The following is a 24,213-nucleotide window of genomic DNA, read 5'->3' on the forward strand; positions in this document are numbered from 1 at the left end:
GGGTGCTTACATCCTGCTGGAGACGGTCTACTGAGGTCGTGATGTCCGCGGCTCCCGGCTGCCTGTAGTTCTCAGCCAGCGTCCGGGTCAAGTGCTGTTTCAGTTCATCACTGAGCTGGAGAGAGTGGAGAGGGAAGGTGGCATCAGCAGAACCACTCACCCTGGCCTCGTTCTCCAGGCCCGCTCCAAAGCCAGGCCAGCTAGCCTCGAGCACCACGGACTTGGAATGGTGTGAGGGCAGAGGTTCCCCAGCGTAATGGGAGCGTCGTAGGAGACCGCTCAGAACACAGAGTTCGTGGAGAGATGTTGTAAAAGCTGGGGCCAGGCAGGTGATGGACAGAACTGAGAGGCAGGCCGGGGAGGGGATGGCTCAAAGCTGGTGGGAGGGCAATGAGGCTGGGCACAGGGGGTGCTTCTAAATAAATATCTTTTTCTCATTTTGATTATGAGGTGACATTCACAATAGTTACAGTTGTTATCCTATGGGCACCCATCAATTGTACGGTGCTGCCTTAAAACAACCAGTGCAGGCATCTGTCTCACCCTGGTCATGACCTCAAACCCCTGGTTCACAGCAGCCAGTGGGAGGAGACCCGACCGGCTACTTCATCCTTGTCTGCTGCAGGCAGGCAAGGCCTGGTGCTGTCTTCATAGTCTGGCAGGTAGCCCCGGCCCCAGCCTTTCTCCTTGGATGCCCACCTGCTAGGTTCATCCTCTATCTCTGCTTAGGAGGGGAGAGAGACCACCCCACCTCCCACGGGGCATTCCCACTCCCCAGCCCCCATGCCAAATAAGTTAGCATCAACAGATAGGGCAGAGAATTGCTGGAAGCCAGACAAGAAGTAGGACCCAGGACTGAGGATTGTTGGGGCCAGGGACATGAGACCGCCCTCTGTGTCACTGCCGAGCTTTAGCTCCCCCATGCCTCTGCACCCCGCCCCACACTGTTGCCTCCAGGGCAACAGGGGGCACCGATGGGGAACGCAGGAAGAGGGTCTACTCACCCTCTGGTAGTACATGTGGGCCAGGACCCCTGCCACCAGCTCCACGAGGAAGATCACCAGCAACAGGCAGAAGTACTAGGAGCAAGGAGGAAGGTGGTCACCACGGGGATCAGGCCTGGGTAGGCACACAGTGCTCCGGGACAAGTCTTCCCAAAGCAGTAGGGGAGGCAGGGCAACCTGCCAGGACCCCATCACCCACCCATACCATCTTCCCCCTCTTCCCGGCAGCTCTGGGCATGCTCACCTCTCCCATCTGCTGGCACGGAGTTCCCCACTCACCCCCTCACCCACTGGGCTTCTGTCAGTGTGTCAATCCATCCATCCATCCGATACTTATTAAATACCTGCTACATGCCAGGTATCGTAAGTAAGACGGTTACCGCCCTCAGAGTTATTGGTGGTGGGGGGATAGGTAAGTGATTACAATGCTGTGTTACAAATGTTACTATGGGGCAAGACCTAGGTGGGGGGGAGGGCAGTCAGAGAAGGCTTCCTGGAGGAGGGGACACCTGAGTCCTTGAAGGATGAGCTACCAGGTGGAGAAGGCAGGAAGCATGTGCCAGGCAGAGGGGAGAGCCCTGTGTGAAGCCTGGAGAGTGCAGAGGGTGTGGGGCGTTCGAGTTCTGGGAGTGGAGAGAGCTGAAGAGCCTGGGAGTGTAGGGGTGGCTGGGCAGAGACCAAGGCTCAGGAAATAGCAAAGGCAGTGCCCTGTGAAAGGCATCGGTGTGTTTTCCAGGCCTTCACGGCCCTGCAGGGATTTCTAAATTCCTGACACAACTACTGCCTGGCCTCCTCCAGACTCGGGGCCCGCTCTGCACGCTTCACAGCCTGCCGGCTGCGTTCCTGGCTGTGCTCTCTCTGCTGTGACCTCCCTCCTAGTTTTAGTCAGGAGGCTCCAGGACACTGCTCCATCCTGGTGTGTTCTTGTGGGGGCCCACAGGTCAAAAAATGCATGTCAGACCCACGTGGCTAGGAGGGCATGGCAGGGGTGGGGGTGGGGGTGGAGAGGAAGCAGGCTCTAGGCAGGGAAGAGGGAAGGAGGGAGTGGGGAGAGGAGGCAAAGCAGTGGGGTGCTGCTGCCTGAAATTAGCCCCCTCTGGAGAAGCCTAGCCCCCCTCCCCATGAGCAGTGGTTGGTGTTGTCTCCCCCCCCCCCCCCCCCCAGGTACCGCCCATCTGCCTGGCTATAGTCATTCAAATCACTGGATTCCAGGGAATATTCAGCCTGGGCCTGAGCTCTGAAATTCCAGGGCTCTTCAGCAGGGGTAGGGATGCAGCAGGAGGGCATGGGAATGGGAAAAAGGCGCAGGGCAGGGGCCACAGGGCCAGTTCAGAGGCGACGTGAGTCCCTGAGGCCTTGCCTGACTACCTCCCAGAGCCCAGCATGGGGCCTGGCATGGGCAGGACTTAAACACAGGGGGAGGAGAAGGTATTCCTTTTCATGAAGATCATGAAGAACATTCCATCCGGGGACAGGGCTTCCTTTTGAGTTACATGAACTGTGCACCTACCCCACGGCCATCTTATTGAGCCCACGGTCTGCCAGGCTCAGAGCTGCCCACCATCAGGAATGAGGGAAGCTTTCCTGTCTCTGAATCATGGTGGCTGCCCTTATCATCTGTGGGGCCCAAGGCAAGAGTACAAATGGAGGTTCCTGGTTTGCCCTTCCCCACCTACCCCGGGCTCAATGCCATACAAGGAAAGGCCTCTGGCCTGCATGTCCAAGCTCAGTCCATGCACGGCCAGGGTCAGGCATCCCCTGGCCATCCCTGGATGAGGATGCACAGAAGGCTGGGTGTGGTGGCGTGTGGGGGACACAGTAGCCTCGTCACCCTGTGCAGGCTCTGAATGGAGACTCAGGCTGTCTGTGAGCTCCTGGGCACCCAGATCAGGTCTAGAAGTGGGGAAGGGAGTTGCAGATCCCACGATGGCACACTCCCTGGGCCTCATTGACTTTTTGTGCCACGGGGAGGGGTCTGGAGTGTTCCGTGTGCCTGGGACTAGGGAGGGTGTGGGATGGTATCCAGGTGAGGCAGGAGGCTGGCAAGGGGTCTGTGGATGGGCCCTCTGCTTGCTGAGCCTCTGAGATATAGGGCCTGGAAACCTGAAGAACGGTGGCGGAAGTCAGCTGACTCAGGTTTGGGTTGGGCTCTGCCACTTCCAGGCTCTGGATGGGTAGCCTGGTGTGAGTTACAAAAATGTGCTCCCATGAGAACATGTGGCTGAATTCTGACCTTCCTCAGGCCCCGTACAGGACGCAGCATCTGGGGCCATATGCAGTGGCTGTGCCTGTGGGACTGAGCCTGTGGGTGGGCATAATGGCATCACAGCAGTCCTGCCTATCCCGAGGGGCTGAAAGGACCCAAAGGGAGGGGATTCCACCTCACGGTGGTCTGAGCTGCTTCCTGCTCCCGGAGCCTGTGCGTGACAGCATGAGGTGAGCCAGGCTTGTCAGCCAGCTGCAGGCGCAGTGGCCTGGGCCAGTCCCTCTGACAGCTCCCAGCAGCTTTGCGGACATCCTGACTCGGCCGCCCATCCTGCTCACTCCAAACTGCCCTCCACTCCCCCTGACCCTGCTACCCTGAGGCCGACTCTCCTCCTGCCACACAGGACCCTGCATGCAGTGACTGCCGGCTGGATGCTCCCAGGCTCCCTAGGTGCGCCCCATGTGCCTTCTGTGGTGTGGCCGGAAGACGTGAAGGAGCCCGTGACTGAACGGGAGGATGCGGGCCCCTGGCGGCTGGGAGGGCAGCATCTTGGTGTCTTGGCGCCTTCCCTCTGGGGGGGCGGGAGAGGCTCTTCTCCCGATCGCTGATCACCCATCACCGATCACCAGGGGCTGTCAGCCGAGAGTCACGCGGGCTGGTAGTCATGAAGACTTGGCAGTGTCGTGCTGCTCCCCCGGGACGTCACTGCCGCCGTTGCTATTGACACTGGGCTGGGAGGAGGGTTGATGGGAAGGGAGAGAAACTGAACCACATCCCTGATGTAATGGCAGCCTAAATTAGTACATGCCAGCCCCTCAAAACAGTTTGGAGGCATCAGACAGGCTCCCCAACCTGACGGAGTTGTCAGGAACGGGGAGAGTGCTGCCTCCAGCTGTTCAGAGGCCCTTGGGAGGGAAGTGAGGGCCAGGCGGGGGCTTTGGGGGACCGACGCGGGGTGCCAGGGAGTGGACCGGCTGGGTGCTCGGTGGGCATGGGTGCAGCTTTGGTGGCAGGAGGGCTGTAGGTATGTGACTCACCCGGGCGGGGGTGGCCCTGAATCACAGCTCCAGTGCGACAGTCCTCGGGGAAGCAGGCAAAAGGTTGTGCTCGCTGGGATCCCCCTGCACCGAGGGGCCTGGCAGCCCTGCCTCTGGGCAGTGGGGCCAGGCTGGTGGGGGGCTGCCACGTGACACAAGTGCCTCGCCTCTGCTGCTCCACCTTTTTCTTTACCAAGCCTTCCTGATGTCCAGCCAAATCATCCCAGTACTCCTACGGCACAGGCTAGCTGGCCGCCAATCTGCAAAGCACTCCTTCTGTTCCTGCACACGGTTCCCTAAACACCGCCCAAGCCTTCCAGCCTCCATGTATCTGCCCTCAGTGTTCCCCTGCCTGTCCCTCTATCACTGGGCTCGGTCATGGCCTCCACGAAGCCCTCCCCGGGTCCGCAGTGGGTGCCAAGCGCCCCCGTCCACGCGCCTACAGTGCTGCACCTGCCTCCACCTTCTGACACAACTTTCAGCGCGGCTCCTTCTCCTCGACTAGACTCAGAGCTGCCCCTGTGCCCTCCCTGTCTGCCACACTCTTCCTCACGGGCTGGCTGAGTGACGTATCCGTACCTACTGCTCTGTAGAGGTTATCATTGCCTCAGATGTTGTGACCCTGTCTCCCCAGAATGACTGTGAGTTTCTGGGGAACAGGGACCACATCTCAGGTTCTTCTGGCCTCAGTGCCTGGTACGGTGTTGGGTCTAGAGGCATGCTCAGTAAACATCCCAGATGAAGACCTGTGAGTGCACATCTTAATACGCATGCCGCGAGTTGAAGGGAACTGGCTGAAGCTGGCAGCCCCAGGCTTGGGGGCAGGAGTTTAATCTTGTTCTGATGTGTGGGTGGTATGGAATTATTACTGTGGTTTAATTTATACCACTGGTTCCCAATCTAGCATGGTTTTTCCCCCAGGGGACATTTGGCAGTGTCTGGAGACTGTTTTTTATTGTCACCACTGGGGTAAGGAATGCTACTGGCAGCTAGTGGGTAGAGGCCAAAGATGCTGCTGAACGTCCTACGGTGCCCAAGTCAGGCCACCTGGCAAAAGATGATCCGGGCTAAAATGTCACTAGTGCTAAGGTTGAGGAACTGATTTGCACATTTAACTTCAGATTCTGAGGCCGCTGCTGGGACTTGACTTGCATAGGATTTCCCCTATTCACTATGGGAGATGTGAAAAAAAAGATCTGAGGAAGGTGGTCTAGTTCCTGAGAAGCCTGAAACTGAACACAGACAGAAACATGTGAGGCGGTTACTGTGTACCTGCCTCTGAGGGCACTTTGTGGCAGGAAGCTGCTCACCCCAACTCTAGGGAGGATCAGTGAAGCCAACAGTGCTTGGGACCAGCAGCTATTATAGGGATGTGATGGGCCCAGGTGCACCCTGGGGTAGTCAGTGAATTTCTTGGTTCTTGATAGCACTGTTTCCTGAAGCCGCTAGGTACCTACTGGCTTGCCCAGGCTCCCCTGGGCTAAGGAGGGATGTGTTGCTCTTGCCTGTAGGAAACATGAAAACTGTCCTATTTGAATGAAAGCCAAGATTTCCTGGGCCCTGTGCTGTGTAGGGCCCATTCTCTACCAACAGAGCCCACTACTCTCATGAATGGGCTGCCAGAATTCCTGGACTACAGCTGAAGAGGTATGCCTAGCTTGCTTCTCAACAGCGGTAAAAATGTAGTTTTCCTATAGTGAGAATAGTGGTAAAATAGCCCTTCCACAAAAAAGGGGGTGGGGGGGAGAAATTAACCCCTCCTTGGCAGAATCAGTGCCTCACTCACGGCCCACAGTGCAAACGGTGGGCGCTCCATGACAGTAATGGCCAAGGTTTGCCAGCTCTCCCCAGGTGCCAGCCCCTCTGGTGAGCACGTCTCATGACAGCTCCCAACCACCCTCAGAGATGAGCATAGCATTACTCATCATGTTGCCGTGTGAGCACCGACGTTAGCCTCGTCGTAACCATGAGGCACATGCATGGAGAGGCGAAGCCGTTTGCGGTCACATGGCAAGAGCATGGCTGAGTCCAGCTGAGTCCAGAAACCAAACTCAGGGATTCCAGTGGCATAACTCTGTGCACTTACTTGCTGGGTGCTGTCGTGCCCACTACAGAGCAGATGGCTGGGTGGGTGGGCTCCCTGAGAGCACTTGGGGTGGCTGTGGTTAGGGGGATCCTAGTCTCATCAGATCCTAGAGTCTGCACAGCTGTGTAGCACTCCCCGTGTGTGTGTGTGTGTGTGTGTGTGTGCGTGTGTGTGTGCGCGCGTGCGCAGGGCCCTACACACAAGCGAAGCCTCAGGCCTCCCCGCCTTTGCCCTCTGTGCCCCTGCCTGGGACTCGCTGTCCGGACTGTGTCTGTGTTGCACAGCTGTTAGCCATCAAATTGCAGCTTAGGGGAGGTCTCCCCAAAGCCCTCTCTGTGCCAGAAGTTCCTGACCGTGACCTCATTGGCAACATCCTTCTTTCTGAACCTCTGTCAGACTCCAGGGTCACATGATCGTCCTGCTCCCCAGGACTGTGTGTCCTTTGATCCTTGTTTGCCCTCCTGCTCTGACCTGTATCTTGTTCTGTCTTCACAGTCCCTGGGCACCTTGGTGTGAATTGGACCCACTCTGCCCTAACTCCTCCCTGACCTCCAGCCCCACTTTGGTTTTTGTGACTGGCTGGCCCCTGCACTCAGGGCTGCCCCCAGTCCTTCCAGAAGCAACTACTTAGTCTTGGTCTGATAGAAACCAGGAATGAGACTTCTAAAAAAAGCTCTTATAGCCTCTATCCCCAGAGCTCCCCAGAAGAACTATGCCACTTCAAAATATGCCAAAGTGAACCCTAAATGTACAAGAAACCAGTTCGGTAACAAAGAACGGGACCCACACATTCATCTTCCCTCTGTACCATCTACCAAAGTTTTTTTTTTCTTTAATTCTTTAATGGTACAGTTTGAACTAGAACTGAAGTTGGACATTTTCTAGAACTATAGATCCAAAGCAAAGCTGGAACAGCACAGTACTCTCTGAACCAAACCAATACTTTCTTTAATGAGAGGTTCTGCAGGAGCTTTGCGGAAATATATCTCATTGTGACATTAAGGGGATTAATTAGAAATTGCATCTTCAGATGGGCTAATACTGCATGGGGGCAAGCTGAGCTCCAAATAAAGTTTCTGAGGCAGATTCACTGGTACATGATGAGCCCAGGTAACTCAGCTCCGGCTGGTGCCTTCCTTGCAGTACGTTTTAAGAACTTTCTACGATTGGACTTCCGGAATTCCTCACTGGGCTGATTCTGCCACAAAGGAGGGAACCTCGCTGAAGCTCTCCTCCACTAACCCCTCTGCTATTCTGCATAATCAGAGATGGAGACTAAGCCAGAGATGGAAAACTGAGAAGGCTTGGTGCCTAGGAAGGTGAGAATGGGCTGGGGTGAGGGGTGGGAGTCGAGGCACCAGCCCCTTCTCAGAGCAGTGTGGCAGAAGAGGACAGGAGACTCAAGATGCTACCAACATTAAGTTGCAGGGAGAGGGGCGCCTGGGTGGCTCAGTCGCTTGAGTGTCTGAATCTTGATTTCAGCTCGGGTCATGATCCCAGGGTCATGGGAGTGAGCTGTGTTGGGCTCTGTGCTGAGTGTGGAGCCTGCTTGGGATTCTCTCTCTCCCTAAAACTAAAAAAAAAAAAACAATGCAGGGAGAAGAGTGCAGCCTGAGGTCCTAGCTTGGCCGTGTATGAGAGGGTTACAGCAGCATGCTGTGGGAGGGTCAGGGAGCTGCCAACAGCTGAGGCTGTTTAAGCGGCAATGACCTCAGGGTGCATTATTTTCTGGCAATTAACCAGTGGCTGGAGGCGGTCAGGACTCAGAGGTGCAGCTGCCGGACTGTTATTGCAGAGAAGAGAGGATGTGGGCTTGAGAGCCTCAAGTTATTCCTGTAACAAGATGTCACTGTTGGAAGGATGAAGGTGACCTCTACCCCGGGGAGCCCCAGCCCAGGGCTCACAGCCCCGGCCAGCTGGCACTCCACCTAGGCGTGCTCTACAGGCCGTGCAGAGGATGCTAGTATGTCTTCTGACTGAAGTCGGAAGTTAATGTTCAGTTCTGGCCCAGGGGACTGGGAGCAGAGGAGTGGACCAGGGCTGGGGTAGTGAAAGCTGGTCGAATCAGTGATGGGAGAGTTGAGGACAGTGGGGCCTGGGGAGGCAGGAGGCATTCAAGGGACACATCAAGAGAATGCAGCTGAGGCTGTCCAAAGTCCAAGCCAAAGTGCTGGGGTCCAAAGATCACATTGTGGGTGGGGGTGGGGTCAGGAGGGGAACAGAACCTACAGCCATGAGCCAAAGACAGGAGTCCACTGGATTTCAGGCTAGGGCTGCTAGGAGTTCAGGCCGATGGGCTAAGACAGCAGGATCCAGAGGGGCAGGGGCCTGGCCTGCTGGCTGCCTGAAGGAGGGCCAGACTCCTCTCAGGGGCCACAGCCTAGGGATGCCTGAGGGATTTCGGCATGGGGGAAATGGCCGACTGCTGCTGTCCTTCGGAAGGACCTAGATGTCCCTGTTGGTGTCTTCTCCCAGGCTGTGGGAGAAATGTGGTGCAGCCCGCAGGCAAATGAGATAGTGCATGGGGCCAGGGTAGAACCAAGGAGGCAACTGGGGACAGGGTTCCCAGTGGTGGTAATTCGAGGACAGGGCTGGCAATGGGGAAGAAGGGAAGGCTGAGCAGGAGAAATCCCTACCAAGCCTGTATGTTAGGAAAAGTCCTGGGGCTCAGAGAGGTCAGAGGCTCTGACCAGATGGAAACAGGAATTGAAACCACCCACAGGGTTCTCGGTCTTTTGATACAGGTGTCTTGTGTTCCTCACTAGACTCCAAGCCAAGGACTGGGCTGCAGGCCCAATCATGTCTTCCCTTCTTATGCTGCCTTGTGCCCAGCAAAAATTCTGGGAATGTGCTAGAAATGCTTGTTGAGGTTGATGGCAGCCCCATCGATGGCACATGGAGAATGAGTTGCAGGAAACCGCAGGGAGGAGGTGGAGGGAATTAAGTGGCTGTAAAACCTGTTCCATCTAGAAAGTTGCTGCTACAGGTAGGCGGTGATCATTTAAATCCACTGCAACCTGAGAAAGGTGCATCTTGAGCCCAGAATGGTGCTGGTCAGAGAAAAGGGGTGTTACACAAGGTGCCCTGGCCTGGGAGTCTGGGTCCAGTGTGCCTCTGTGACAAGATGCTGTGTAACCCTGGGCAAATCACTCACCCTTTCTGGGCCTTCTGCATAAAGTGTAGGGCTTGGATGGGAAAAATGTCTTGGTGCCACAGTTTCATCAGTCTGTGCAGTGTTGGGACCTTGCCTCCTCTGTCCTAGCCTCCTGCTTCCTTGCAGGGACAGCTAGAGGGACACCCTGGCTCCTCTCCTTACTCACTGCCTGTCCTATCTGCTGAGGGGGCTTTCCTCCTTCACCTCGGGGCCAGCCTGTCCTCAGGATGCCACATTCTCTGCTCTCCACCATGTGGCAAGTACAGTGAGGCAGTTCTTAGAAAGGCGTGTACCTGAGGCGCCTGGGTGGCTCAGTTGGTTAAGCGTCCGACTTCAGCTCAGGTCATGATCTCACGTTCCATGAGTTTGAGCCCCGCATCGGGCTCTGGGCTGATGGCTCAGAGCCTGGAGCCTGCTTCCAGTTCTGTGTCTCCCTCTCTCTCTGCCCCTCCCCCGTTCATGCTCTGTCTCTCTCTGTCTCAAAATAAATAAACGTTAAAAAAAATTTTTTTAAAGAAAGGCGTGTACCCCGATCTCAACCACAGCTGAAAGGCTGCTACGGCTTCCAGCTGCAGCTATAAAGCCACATGCTCCAATCACCTTCGTTAACCGTGGAGATGACCTTTCACTGCCATCTCTCTGCCTCCTGGGCCTTATTTTTCAATGGATTGTAAACTCCCCCCAAACTTCAGTGTGATGTGTGGGGCGATGAAGAAGGGCACCGACTGTCACCGTGGAGGGGGGGGACTTCCCAGGAGGAGCATGTCCAGGCAGCCATCCAGCCACCACTCCCGTCCCCATCCCAGGGACACAGGGTGGCTGCAACTCCGAGGCATGCCACTACTCCAAGATGGGAACGGGGTGTGGCTCAGAAAGCTCACCTCATCGGTGGGAATCGGGTGGCTCCTGGTGGGGGGGGGGGTCGGGGAACGAACCTCATCAGAACAGGACAGTACCGACGGCCCACAACAGCCTCAGCAGCTCCCTGGGTGGGGCCTCGGGAGGAGGAGACCATCCACTTGGGATCAGTTTTCCTCAGCTGCCAGCCCACTTCTAGGCCCCTTACTGGGTGTGTGCTTGTGGAATAAGATTCAATTTAACACCAGTGGGAGGGAAAGGTCACTGGGAAGGTAGAAACAGCTGCATGGAGGCACAGCCTTCCAAATAAGTTGGGAAGGGCTATCTGGGGTTCAGATCACCCGTGCGCACAGTCATCAGGGCACACACGGACCATGCCTCCTTAGGTGAGAGGGACTATCTAGCATGTCTCCTTCTGTTATGTGGCTAAACTCAGAGTCTGCTAAGGAAAGGAAGCAGGAACCGAATGACAAAGAGGCAGTGATCCTGAGCTAAGCTCTTGGATTTGGGATGCAAACAGATGCTGTTTAGCAACCATCCCCTGTCCTCCTGCAACAGAAACACACAGACATGTAAGCATGCACGCACACGTGCACGGTATACACACTCTCTCTCTCTGAGCTCTGAGCCTTGCTCGGGCCACAGCTGGGGGTGGGGACACAGCCCCCACTATGGGGTGATCATCTACCCGCACATAACTGAGTTGAACTTTCTCCAAATAGGCCAAAAAATTTTCTTTCGTGCACTAACAGAGCTGCTTTCTACCACACTGCCTGCACCTTGAAGCTTGACCTTCACTTCTGAGTGGATCAAGTGACAGCAGCCGGGTAACTGACCCCAGATCTCAAAATGCTTCCCTTTTCACCTGGAATGCAAACCATAGGTCCTGGAGCACAAGAAAGGCAAGTGCCCAATTCCTGTGTTGGAAGCATCCAAAAGGGTGGGGGGTGGGGGGGTGGGCTGTGCAAGGCTGGCCTGGGACAGTAAATAGGGCCCTGGATCAAGACTTGGGTGTTGACTGGGCTTTGCCAGTTCCTGGCTCCATGACCTTAGGCAAGTCTATCTCTCTCTTTGGCTAAGGAGATGGGTGGAGGGTTCATGTCTAAGGCACCTGGCAGTCCCTCCTGCATAGCCCCTGAACTAAGTAAGGCCATTGAGAAGGGAGCTGATGGGAAAGACTTGCTGAGGTCTTGAGGGGAAGAGGGGCCACGCTCCACCAGGCAGCTGTGGCTGTCCAGCATACAACAGGCCTTTCCCGAATGAACCCAGCAGGACCCAGCTGGGAGAGGCAGGGTCCAGGCTGACTGTATGGGTCTCCTGAGCAGCCCTCTTGCCTCAAAGCAGACTCCTGACTTCCTGAAGAGCCTTGGCAAGAGTCCTCTTGTCCATTTCCTGCTTCCACTGCACCAGACCATACAGGACCAGGAAAGGCTCTCTTGTTCTGATCGAGAGGAGCTGGGGTTCTCAAAGCCCTGGCTGCAAGATCCTTTCTTTTGAAGCATTTGGGCAGCTGACTCAAAGGTCAAAGTGTTACCAAACGGATGAGGCTATGACCATTCTGGCTGGGTGGCTGATGAACACGAAGGTAATGGGAGGCTGAGAAATGGGCAATAGGAACACACAGTCAACATCCCAACCCCCACCCCGGCTCTGCCCACCACCCCCGCCAGGGAACTGGGGTCCTTCCTCCATTCCCAGCTTCTATCGAGGAAGAAGTTGTAGGGATCCTGGGAGTCATGGCCCTAAGAATAACTCCATTTATTTAGATTCCTTCTCAAAGGAGCTTGGTCATGGTGATGGTGATGTAAACGATAATTATAGCCACATTTTATGATCTTTACATAATGTGGTGACTTATTTCCTAAGCCTCAGAATGCTCTCTCATTCTCCACATACCTTACCCCCAGATAAAGACAGGGATAGGAGTGGCCAGGGGTGGCTGAGTGACTTCCCCGAGTCCCAAAGTAAGTTGGGCAGGCAGCGCTACAACTTGCTTTTGAAGCAGTCCTTATTTCTAGACCTTACTGCCCTGGACAACCAGCTCCAAACTGCAATCTGGGGTCTCCTCGTTTTCAAGAATTGGTTCTAGCACTTCTTACTCTTTAATCCATCCCCTAGATGTAAAAGAGCCCCTCACAAGGACCCATTTAGCCTGAGCTATCCATCATAATCTTCATGTGGCTTAAGATACAAAAGTTTTCAGAGCCCATATTCAAAACTCTAAAAATACCCCTTTCTTTTGATCACGGTAGCATCTGTCCCGGCCATCGGCCTTAGGCTGAGCTGGCCTGAATTATCTGGCTCCCTCATGCAGCCTTCACTGAAACAGAAGATCTGGTGTGAATAATTTAAACCTCATTCTCTTTCCCCTCTACCGATTTCCCACACCACGCCGGTCGGCATTTCAGCGCCCGCAAAGATGTGCTATTCCTGTCCCTGATAAGTGCTGCCTTCTTGGGAAAGTGACTTTGGGGGCTGCAGAGGTGGCAGGAGGAAGGGCCTGGACCAGGAAGGACGTGGCACGGTGTGAGCTGGACCACCCACTCCGCAAAGTTCTCAGGGAGCGTTTGATGTCTGGCCTCGCCCTCCTCCTGGTCCAGGCTGGACGCACATCATTCGGATGCCTGGTCTTTCGTCTTTCCCTTTTCTCTTTGGGGACCACTTTGTGTAGAGCTAGGCTTGCTGCATTTCTCCTTTGGAGTCTCCTTCAGCCATTAGCTGATGAAAGATTTCAAAGGGAAGTTAGATAAGGAAGCAAAAAAATTAAATGAGAGCAGCAAGGAGCCTCCGGGAACCACAGAACACTTTGAAACTGCCTTAACCACGTCGCTTGCCTCCAAAGGGGGGCCTGGGTTGAGAAATTCCTGCATGTCTCAGCCACCTTCTTGGTTAAACAGTCAGGTGCTCAATAACTCCGGGGCTGACAAGCCAGAATGTGGGTTACTCAGAAGCACTGCTTCACCTGTGTTCGGTCCTTGGGATGGTTCCGTCTTTGGTTCTTTCAGTGGGGGTGGGGGATCAGGGAAAAGCAAAGAGAGAAGACTCCAAGCTTCGAGGTTTGCTGTTTGCTACAGTGCTGTGCTCACACCCCTAGACTTCTGGGCTGGTGATGTGTCCGGTTAGGATGGTGGACCACAGAGGTCAGATGTGTTGTGTCAGTTCTGTTGGGATGAAAGTGAGAGCAGGCAAGGGGCGGGGGGTGGGGCGGAAGGTGGGGCTGAGAAGAAGGAAGGCATCTAGCACCAGCCCGTCCAGCAGTCCCTGTGTTCCCAGCCCTGCCTTGAGGCCCAGGGGGATGAGAAAACCTCTAACTTGTTGACCCTGTGGAGCTCAGAAGGGCGAGTCAAGAGGTAGATGTGCACCGTCCTACAGGCAAGCCTGGCCTTCCAGAAGTCCCCACATCTTCCCCGCCCAGCCCTGGCTGTGGAGCTTGGTTCCCTCCAGGCGGGCTGTGACTGGAGGCTAGAAGACATCAATTTTCTTAAGGGCTCAGCCTGGAGGGTGGGACAGGCCTGGCTAATGGATGGTATTAAGACAGGAGTGAAGAAGAGGGGCCTGTGGTGTGTGGCTCACAGATCAGAATGCTGTCAGTTACTGACCCTTAGGCTTTCCTTTTGGTCTTTGAGAATGCCAAAAGCTCTTAGGATTGGGCTGCTCTCCAGAGAAGTCAATAAAGCTGAGTATCCCTCATCAATGCCCATACTCCCCAGTTTAGTGTCTTTAGACCAGAACCTCTGGAAGGGACCCGATGTCCCTCAAGTTCCCTTCCACATGAGGCATCCTCTGACACACACTGCTTTTTCCATACTATAATGAGAGCAGGGGCCACTCCTGCCGCCCCCTGGTCTCCTGCCCTAGTATTCTGTCTGGGCCCCATGGAGTGCTCCCTCCTGTGCCCACTCAGATCTCTGAGATCACAGGACAGATGCTCTGTGCTGACGTCCACGGGTAGGGAGAATGGCATGTCCCTCTGCCCACATTGCCTCCCGTGCCTCTGCCTCCCACCCTGCTTGGCCTCCCTGTGATGGGGATTCTTGGCAGCAATTCTAACAGACTGGCCTTCCCAGTTCAGCTCCAGCCCTTACTCATTCCACATCTCCAGGGCCAGCTTGCTCATCTGCATGGTGGAGTGAACAATGCCTTCTGAATGGGAGCACTGGCCCAGGAGCCAGGCCTAGCTGCTCACTAACACTATGGTCTCCAGCAAATTGTTTAACCCCTCTGTGGCCCAGCTTCCTCACCTGTAAAATGCACACCATAAGAGTAAACACCTCATAGGGCTGGGTGAGGATTAAGCGAGCTAAATTCAGCAGTGTTTAGAACAGCACTCGGTGCACAGAAAGTTCATGAGCATTTTGACTTTGCAGGGCGGCTGTTGTAAGGACAGAGGGAGGTGGCTCTCAAAGAGCCATGCCCATCTGTGTTATAACTGCACGCTGGGGTGGAATGCAGGGGGCTGTCTCCCTGGGCTGTAGGGGACCACTGGTCTTAGGAGCTCCTATGGTACCAAGACAGATAGCTCCAACTGAGAAGGAAGGTTCCCAAGTGAGAGTCTCTGCCTTCCTTCCTGGGCTGGAGAGGTGAGTCCTATTTCTTCCACAAGATTAGCTGGTGTTAGGAAGGGGCAGCCGGTGATGACCCAGCTCAGCAGCCTGCCTCTGTGGGCCAGAGGGCCCAGCCTGAAGCTCGGGGCCCAGCTGAAGGCCCCACTTCCTAAAGGGCTGAGCAGAGCAAAGGTGGACTCCCTGAGAATGGAGGGATCAGGATTCCTCTGGGCCCAGCTGCACTGGTCCCCATAAGGGCTGGCACCTCCTCCCGGGCCGCATCACATGCCCAGTCACTCGGTCATGTCCCGTGTCTTCATTCAGCTAAAGCTGATCAGATCAGGGATGTCCAGCAGGCTTATGAGGACTCATGCGAGGCCACGTGAGGGATGGCTGGCAGGTGTGGGGCTGGCTCATGGTGCACCTGTCCCACTGCTGGAAGGACAGCTCACGTCACAGCCCACACTCTGGTGGCTGGTCCCCTGTGGGACTTCACCCCACTGGTGTGCCACCATCCATGTGACCTGCACCTTGGCTCCAGGCTGTCCCTCAGAGCAGAGTTAAAGACTTTTTCTAGGCAGGGGAGAGCCATCCTGTGGAGCCTGTGCACAGGCGCTTTTGTATCCAAAGCTGAAAAAGTAGGTCACTCCTGGTGAGAGTGACTTCAGGGGACGGCCCCTCCACTGCCTCCTGCTCCCTTGGTTGGATGCACAAGGGTATGGGGAAGCAGGGTGGGGAGAGCACAGCCCTTCGAGGCTTCGTCCTGTGACCTGATTCCATTCAGGCTCAACCTGATTTCTCACTAAGCCTCGGATTGGTTCTGGCTCTGGCCCTTTCCTGCTAAGTCCACGTGTTCTGTAGCCTCCCCTGCTCCCACTGAGATTGGTCCTCAGGAGATTAAAAGTGGGGAGATGTCACCCAGGTGCCAGGGAGCCTACCCTGGCAAAGTGTCCTTGGGAGCAAGGGAGTGGGTCTGGCTTCTGCCCCTGCCAGTCCTGCCTGGTTTTCTTTCCTGACACGATGAACCGGCTATGGATGGACAGTCTTCCTGGCTTCAAGGAGCTTGTGCTGCCCACAACACCACCCGTGAAATCCTCTTGCCCAAACAATCAAACCTACATCTGATCATGCTTCTAGATTCAACTGCCTGGAGGACACGTCACAAGGATATCATCAGAAATTCCAGACTGGGAGAAAGCATAGGAAAGATGATCTTGTTCCTTCAACAAATAATTTCTAAGCAAAGACAGAAAGAGAGAGAGAGAAAGAGAGAGAGAGAGAGAGAGAGAGAGAGAGAGAGGTAGGTGGTATTGCTGAGAGACTGAAAGAGACCCAAGAGACAAACTGCCCGACCTTAATTTTTTAAAAAATTGTTTTTTGAGAGAGAAAGTGCGAGCGGAACAGGGGCAGAGAAAGAGGGGGACACAGGATCCGAAGCAGGCTCTGTGCTGACAACAGAGAGCCTGACGAGGGGCTCAAACCTGCGAACCGTGAGATAATGATCTGAGCCGAAGTCAGATGCTTAACCGACAGAGCCAACCAGGAGCCCCAGCCCAATCTTAATCTTAATACATGGACCTAATTTAGGTTTTGGTTCAAACAAACTGAAAAAACAAAAACAGTTTCTGAGTCAACTGGGGAAATTTGAAACTGCCTGGTTATTTCATGATATTAAGGAATGACTAATAATTGTTTTTAGGTGTGAGAAAGGTATTGTCATGTTTTCTGAAGAAGGATCCTTCAGTTCTAGGGGGATGCAGTGAAATATTACAGATGACACGGTGTCTGGGTGCTGAGGGGGGCGGGGAGGCAGGAAGTAGGGAGGAAACCAATGAAAGAGGAGAACGTAGTTGTGGAGTCTGGGTGATGGGACAGGGGCTGCCTTATCACACCCTTTTCATTTCTGTGTATCTTTGAGAAGCACTGTATGATGAAATCTGGAAGGAGGAGGAGGAGGGAGGAAAGGCAGGGAGGGGAGAAGCAGCAGCAGCAGCCACCGAGACTGGCGTAGGTGCTAAGAGCCTGGAGACTTCGGCCAACACCAGACCCGAGGGCAGCCGTCTTTCTCTGATTCCAGGGACCTCTACCGCGTGGGCAGGGGGTTCTCAGCACAGGAGCCTGATGGGGGGACGGGGTGGGGGCTGGGCACTCACTGTGGAGAGGCAGCTCCTGTCCTCCCGGACGATGGCGCAGAAGCCCAGGAAGCCCGTCACCATGACAAGGGCCCCTGCGAAGATGAGGATGTAGGCGGAAGCAGCGAAGGTGCTGGACGCCAGGACGCTGAGATAGCCGCTCTTCTCCACCAGGGTCCAGACGCCCACGGCCATGACGGCGGCCCCACCCACCTGCAGGAAAGCCCAGGTCAGGGCAGGCGGCCCCCGAGGGCTCCACAGCTGCCATCGATAGAGAGCCTACCACGTTTTAGGCGCTTTTTAGTCACCACCTCATTGAGTCCTTCGAAGAGCCTGAGACAATAAATAGTTTGGTTACCCATTTCACAGATGAAGAAATTGTGGCACGGAGAGGTTCAGAGACTTGTCCATGGTCACACATCTAAGGCAGGTGCAGGAACAGATTTTGAATCTGAGTCTGACTCCCAATTTTGTACTTCTTACCACATTGTGGTCAGAGGTCCCAGGGACCCTGCCCCCACCAACACCCTAATACCGCCCCGTCCGGCACCCTGGGGACACACATGCACACACAGGCTTCTGCTGAGCATACAGGTCACAGAAAGGGTTGTTCAGCCTCTGTGCAGAAAGAACCCAGTGGGAGAGCCACCTCAGTTGTATTTCCCAGGTACCCTTCCTAGGCCCTTCCTAGGCTCTTCCTAGGGCCTATTGTGTCCCCAGTGGATGTGGGGGAGATGGCTGCAATTATGGGACAAGCAATGTGTCTGGGTCCCTTCACTTCCCTGATTCCCAGCTGCCCTGTGTCCTTCCTCCCCCAGTGCTCCTTGGGTTGGTGCACATTTCCCAGGGGGGCACTTTCCTATGTGCCCCGTTTCAGGCTTACACGTGCCCATAGAGGGAGCAACCTGGGGCTTCTCATCTCATTTCTTCTCATCTACAGGTGACAAAACTGGGGCCCACAGAAGAAAGGTCAATTGCCAGAGGCTCTGCCGCTGGTTAGGGGCAGGGCCAAGACGAGAGCTCAGAGCCTTGGACTGGAGGCTGAGCATGGTGTCTCCACCACTGAATGGATGCATTCTCCACAAATGGGGTTGGTCTGGACCAGCAGGAGGACTGGGAGACATTTCTTCTGTCCCATTAGGGACTGTCCCATTCCCTTCTGTCCCATTCCCTTCTGGCCCGGAGAAGGGTAGAGGGACAGGACACTGTTGACTGGCAGGTCAGGCAGATGTCTCCCTAGGAAGGGGTACTTGGGAAATACAACTGAGGTGGCTCTCCCACTGGGTTCTTTCTGCACAGAGGCTGAACAACCCTTTCTGTGACCTGTATGCTCAGCAGAAGCCTGTGTGTGCATGTGTGTCCCCAGGGTGCCGGACGGGGAGGTATTAGGGTGTTGGTGGGGGCAGGGCCCCTGGGACCTCTGACCATCTCTGCTTTCTGTTCCTGGGAAGGTGGACTTCTGTCTGGCCCTCAGTCTCCCTTCCTCATTTAACAGTGCATTCTCTTTCTCAGATGGGTGGGGTGTCAAAAGCTAGACAAGGCCCACTGGCTCGGTCCATGGAAGCTCGTCCTTAAGGTGCTGGCATCTGCCCCAGAGCGACTCTGCAGGACCCACCCTGACACTTCACAGTGTCCATTCTCGGGAGCCACAGACATCAGCGGGGCAAACAAAAGGTGGTTCTCGGCAATCACCATGCCGGAGGCAGGTACACCATTCAGCTGACCATCTTCCCCTCTGAGTTTTGCAATAGTTTGGTGAGGATAGGGTGGGGGGTAGGGCACATATGATCTCTGTTTTGCAGATGAAGAAATTGAGGCTTGGAGAGAATAAGAATGTACTCAAGATAACACCACTGGAAGGTTTCAGAACTGAGATTCAAACCCAGGTTTTCTGAAGGCCAGTCTGGGATTCTGTCCTCAGATTCCATAGACTGGGCCAGGCCCTGCTGTATTACTCACTTGCTTTTAAAATATATGTTTCCTTCCAAGTGCCATTTTCTCCTCCTTGGCACCTCCAGGAGGTAAGAGAAACAGGTAGAAGAACATTACACAGCTGGGCCACTCCGAAAGGCATGGGAGAGGCTAACGTGCCTTTTTAATTCCACAATGCACAGTCCTACCCGCCCCCATTTTAACATCCCGACAATTGAGATGCATCTTATGATTAATGGCGTCTTATGATTATACTTGGCAGCACTTTGTCTTACTGGTAGAGAAAACAATGGTGTACCTCACAATTGATGGTATCTTAGATTCAGTGAAATCCTGGACTACAATAGGTTTTTAAATTCCCTGTGCATGTAGGCTATCTTTGGCCCATACAACCTCCATGACCAATGAGGAATTTCCTGAGTCTGGGTCAGTGGAGTTGTGTCAAGTGAGGGTTTCCAGCAAAATATCCTGCACATATTCTTTCTGCCCCCTACAGCATGACTGAAAGGCTTGGGTGAGGGTCCCAGCTTTGCATAACTAGCTGTGTGACCTAAAGATAGTCCCTTAACCTCTCTGAGCCTGAGTTTCTTCATATCTCAAATAAGGGGGTTATGAAAGACTAGTGGTTCCCAGTCTATAATCACCAAAGACTCCTTTGATTACTTTTTCCTGTGGATCTCACATTTTGAAGGCTTTTGCCTACCATATACAGTGCATTAATTAAGTAATAATTCATTTCTCATTTTTTATTAATCAAAGGCACATGACAGTGCCAGGAAGAGATTCTGAACAGCCTGAGATAGTCAATGTGACCACTTTGCATTGATCTTTTAATGGGTGTAGTCTCTTTATAGAAATATACACACTATCCATTATCCATTAGGTTTGTCAACCCCACAGGCTGAGAATCAGACTTAGGACCACACATCTGGGCACATTTGGGCTTGACTAGGGACACTTTATCTGTTGGGGGACACGGAACCCACTTAAAATCTGATAAAAAGCTTTGGACACTTTGGCCAGAGAAATGGTAATCCATGTAAAATAATGTAGTCAGGTTTGGGGGCTGATGTCTAATCCTGTAGCAGGCAATGAGACCCAGTGAGAACGGTCTCTGAGGCCTCCTCCACCTCCACACCCAAATAAGGTGGCATTTCTCAGCCTGGCTGCACAATCACCTGGGAGTTCCACAAAACCCAAGTCACACCCCAGGTCAAATGGAATCTCTGGGAGTGGGATCTAGGCATGAATATTTAATTAAGTTCCCAGGTGGTTGGGAGAAAAAACCACCTTGTAGGTTTCCTATTTAATGGAGGGTCAGAGTGTCATGTCCCTCTCCTCCAGTAGGTGGCGCTGTGCTGAATCCCACTGAATATGCTACTTCCTGGAAGCTTTGGGCCCCACCCCTGGGCGTAGCTGCCTGGAGAGCTCTTGACGTTTGTTCCCGACTTGAACCCTATCCTCTCCCCTGCCTATGTGAGGGTGTTTGCTTCCGTAGAAGCTTTGAGGTTGAAGGTGGGATGGTGAGGAGCAGTTTTCAATCCGAAGGGATTTAAAGTCCTATTATGAAAAAACGAAACGAAACGAAACAAAAAACCATGGGGCTCCCAGGAGAAGGAGTGGGGGGCTCTAAGAAATGCAGCCATGGGAGACAAGCAGTATTGATCCCACTAATGGAGGGTTGCTCTCTACTAGAGCTCTTCTTGCCAGTCACAGAAAGGGCTGGAATCTTGCAAAGCAGGGAGAGCCCACAAGTGAGCCAGGGTGGCAGCAGGGTCTCCAGCCACAAGGGAGGGCCTGGAAGCCATCTGAAGGGACCCACTGCCCCTGATTAAGGTCTGGAAAACAAATTCATACTCGTTCTGACGTCCAGAAGAAATAAGAATGTGATTCTGAGTCAATGGGGACACTAACCCCCGTCCCACACCCTGGGGTGTCACATCTGGTAGAGCAGTTAGTGTCTGCAAGTGACAGGGAGAGGGATTTGCCATCAGGAACAAGAGGGTTTCAAGTCCTCCAGGGCGTCTCCTGCATGGGGCTTGGTCAGCTCTTGAGAAAACAATCTTGCATCTGGACAGAAGAGTAAAAGCTGCTAAATGTTGGAGGAGGTCACCAGAGGGGTATTGGGAGGTCAGCAGACTGAGGTTCCAGCCCTGGCTTTGCCCCTGACTAACCATGTGACTGTGTACCAGACACTTCACTTGGCTAAGCCTCAGTTTCTTCATCTGTAAAATGGCACTGCTGGATGAGAATATCTCTGAGGTCTCTTCCACGTGGGTAAAATGTCCCCGTTAGTACCAGAGGACAACCTTCTGCCAATACTCCTCCAGCAAGATGCTTCTGGACCAGTGGCTCATGGCTTTCACTCAAGCCCTGGGGAGACTGCCTAGATCAGCAGGAAGAGCAGTGGAAGGGGAACGGAGAGGACTGTTCAGGGGGCAGGGAGAGGTCTGATCCCAATGAGCTATTTCAACAGCTATTTGCATAGAGTTGATTCAACAGTATTTGGCTCTTTACAGAAACTGCGGAATATTAACTCATTTTTCAAAACCAAAGCCTGTAGCCGATTAGCTAGAAAACCCTGCAGAGGGTGAAGTCTTCTTGCCAATGAGGACACCGGCAGTCCAGGAGGGGCATGGCAGGTCACCGATGCCTTGTAATTTTAGGAACTTCCCATTTATAGAAAAGAAACATTGCCAAAAAGTTGCTCAGGTCATCACATGCTCAGAAGGATTAGCCTGAGCAACCGCACATGGCTGGGCCCTGACAGACATCAGGCAGAGAGTGTAAAAGTAATTGCAGGATTATCTTTGCCAGGCTACTGAAGCGTTTCTGTCCTGGGATTTGGGGGAAGGGCTGGTGGGGCGGAGCAGGGGCCAGGACTACGGGGCTCCCAGTAGAGAAGGGTCCTCCAGGCAGTAGAGTTTTCTGCCTTCAGTGGGAGGGAAGCCCATGGCATGGGGAGGCAGGAAACACATGGGGTGGCCCTGCAGTTCATTTCTGTGTTTGCTGGGCGCCTCCTGGGTACCCAGCTCCACACTGGACTGGACAGGATTTTGAGCTGAATGTGCGTTCGCCCGTGTAGAGCCCACACCTGCCTTCTCCACTCTTTCTGCCCTGGGCAGTCTCATCAATGCACCACCACCCACCCAGACCAGAATCCACCCCCCCTCCCCCAAGGTCATTATGGACTCCTCTCTCTCCTCCCAGGGAAGCCGTATGCCAGTCCCCATCTGTTCTCCCACCCAGCTCCATGCACTGCCCTGGCTTTGGCTCCCCACCTCCCCACCCGTGTATCATCAGCCTCCTGGCCCCTGCTCAACCCAGAAGCAAGTGTGTCATGATTCCAGGGCTGATCCCGCCGAAAAACTGCCCCCGGCTCCCTAGCACCCAGCGCACCAAGCCCAGACTCCAGCATGGGCTCAAGGCCCTCCAATATCTGGCCTCAGCTTGATAAATGACCTGACCAACACCCCCCAGTGCCAGGCAGGCATTTCTCCCAGGTCACCCCACATTCCCATGGCCTCAGTGCCAGTTCTGTTTGAGTTGAATCTTCAAGGGTAGGCTTGTCCTGATAAAGGCCACTTTCTACTTTGATCCACTCTTTTCTTGGCTCTGTGGTTTTAAAGATCCCTTGGTAAAGTAAATCAGAGCACTACTTTCCCTCTTTCCCCAAGCCAGTCTACCTTTATGACAAGAGCAGAGATCGTGGGATGTATTGGGGGCTGGAGCTGAGAGAGAACATAAGACTACCTGTTCCTTCTTCAAACCCAGCTCAGACTCTGCCCCCCTGTCTCACAAGTCATTCTGTGCTCCCTGCTGCTTCCACGCCTTGTATGGGCTTCTAGAGTGACACGTGTCACAGTGTATTTGTTGTGTTCATCACTTGGTCTCCCTTGTAGCCTCTTGGTTAAATCTTCCTCATCTTAGTATCCCCAGCAGAGCACTACATGTGGTAGTGCCTGGTAACTCCTTAGGGAAGGAGGGGGAGGGAGGGTGGGACAGGCAGAAGAGTCAAGTCTAGCCCCTTTTATATTCTATATATAAAGTCCTGGAGAGGTGACTTTCCAAGGTCCTGTAAGTAGCCAGGGGCCAAGTGGGGACTAGAACTCAAGAACCTTATTGGCCAGTTTAGTGCCCATTTTACCAGCTGGGCTGTCGATCCACACAAAGCTGCTTTGCCCACGAAGCAAGCCACGTTACTCAGGGCTGTCACCACAGGCTTCCTCTGTGACTGGTCTCACCCACAATGGCCCCGTGCAGACCAAATGTGCATCCCTGTCAAATGTATGAGCAGACCCTGACCGCACAGAGAGGCAGGAATGCCCTCAACCCCATGGGGGGTCCTGTGACTTTAGCACCTTAAGAAGGGGAGCAGGAGAAAAACCAGCCATGGGACCCCTCACCTGTTCTGTCACAGATGACATGTCCTGAGAGGCAGGCAAAGGCCCGTACAGTGGGACGATGATGTGGAGGTAAAGGGCTCTCTACCCTCAGCAGGAGAGCGAGCTGGGGCTCTTCTTTTCTAGGCCTTCCATGGGAGTCCTAGAGAGATGTCCTGAAGTCACCTCACTTCCCTCCCCTGGCCAGGGCATGAGTCTTCCACCATCTCTGCCTCCCGTGTTGGCCCATGTCCCCCCTAAGGGATCCCAAGGGTCCCCTGGAGGCCAAGCCTCACTAGTCCCCAAGGGAAGTACCAATGCCTCACACAACACCCCGGGGCAGCACAGAGCTCTGGGAGCAGCCGGCTCTTCTCCCGTTCTCCTGTAGCCTGGCATAGCTCCGGGGAGGCTGGGAAGGTTTTGATTATTAACACAGCCAAGCAGCTAATTAAAATAATAAATTAGGGAACAACATTGCAGGGATGATGGGAGCTATAGGGAGCCGTGCAGGAAATGGGAGGGAAGAAAAGCATTTCCTAGGCACCATGTAGGGAAGCCAGGATCACATTATCTTTTTAGGATCAGGGAGGAGGCATAAAAGTGTTGGCATTTTTGGCTCCTGACCCAAAGCTACATCCAAGGGGTCTCCTCTGCCCCATGAGATGGCCCCGATCAAATGCAAGAGGGGGAGGGGGTGGAATCAGGGATGGGGAGACGCTGAAGGATGGGGGGATCAGGTGTGGGTTGAGTGTTGCAGGCCTGGGGCTAGAGGCACGGTGAAGCTTAGGCACAGGATGTGGGTGTCTAGTGGGGCACTTCTGAAGTCTTGCTTATATCCTTCACAATCTGCATGCCTGCCCACAACATCGTAACATCCC

At 54.1% G+C, this 24,213-nt stretch overlaps 1 protein-coding gene across 7 annotated transcripts in view; it reads right to left on the minus strand.

The window, feature by feature from the left end:
- TSPAN11 (tetraspanin 11) overlaps nucleotides 1–24,213 on the minus strand; it is a 74,202-nt gene that overhangs the window by 14,783 nt on the left and 35,206 nt on the right. For all 7 annotated transcript variants that reach the window (XM_023256683.2, XM_045061262.1, XM_023256685.2 and 4 more), the window contains exons 3-5: nucleotides 17,043–17,234; nucleotides 1,005–1,079; nucleotides 11–115 (exon numbers count right to left, since the gene is read on the minus strand). In XM_023256683.2, the coding sequence (XP_023112451.1) occupies nucleotides 11–115; nucleotides 1,005–1,079; nucleotides 17,043–17,234 (372 nt within the window). The remainder of the gene's footprint in view (nucleotides 1–10; nucleotides 116–1,004; nucleotides 1,080–17,042; nucleotides 17,235–24,213) is intronic.

This window comes from Felis catus, chromosome B4 (genome assembly GCF_018350175.1).
Source record: "Felis catus isolate Fca126 chromosome B4, F.catus_Fca126_mat1.0, whole genome shotgun sequence".
Lineage (NCBI taxonomy): Eukaryota > Metazoa > Chordata > Mammalia > Carnivora > Felidae > Felis > Felis catus.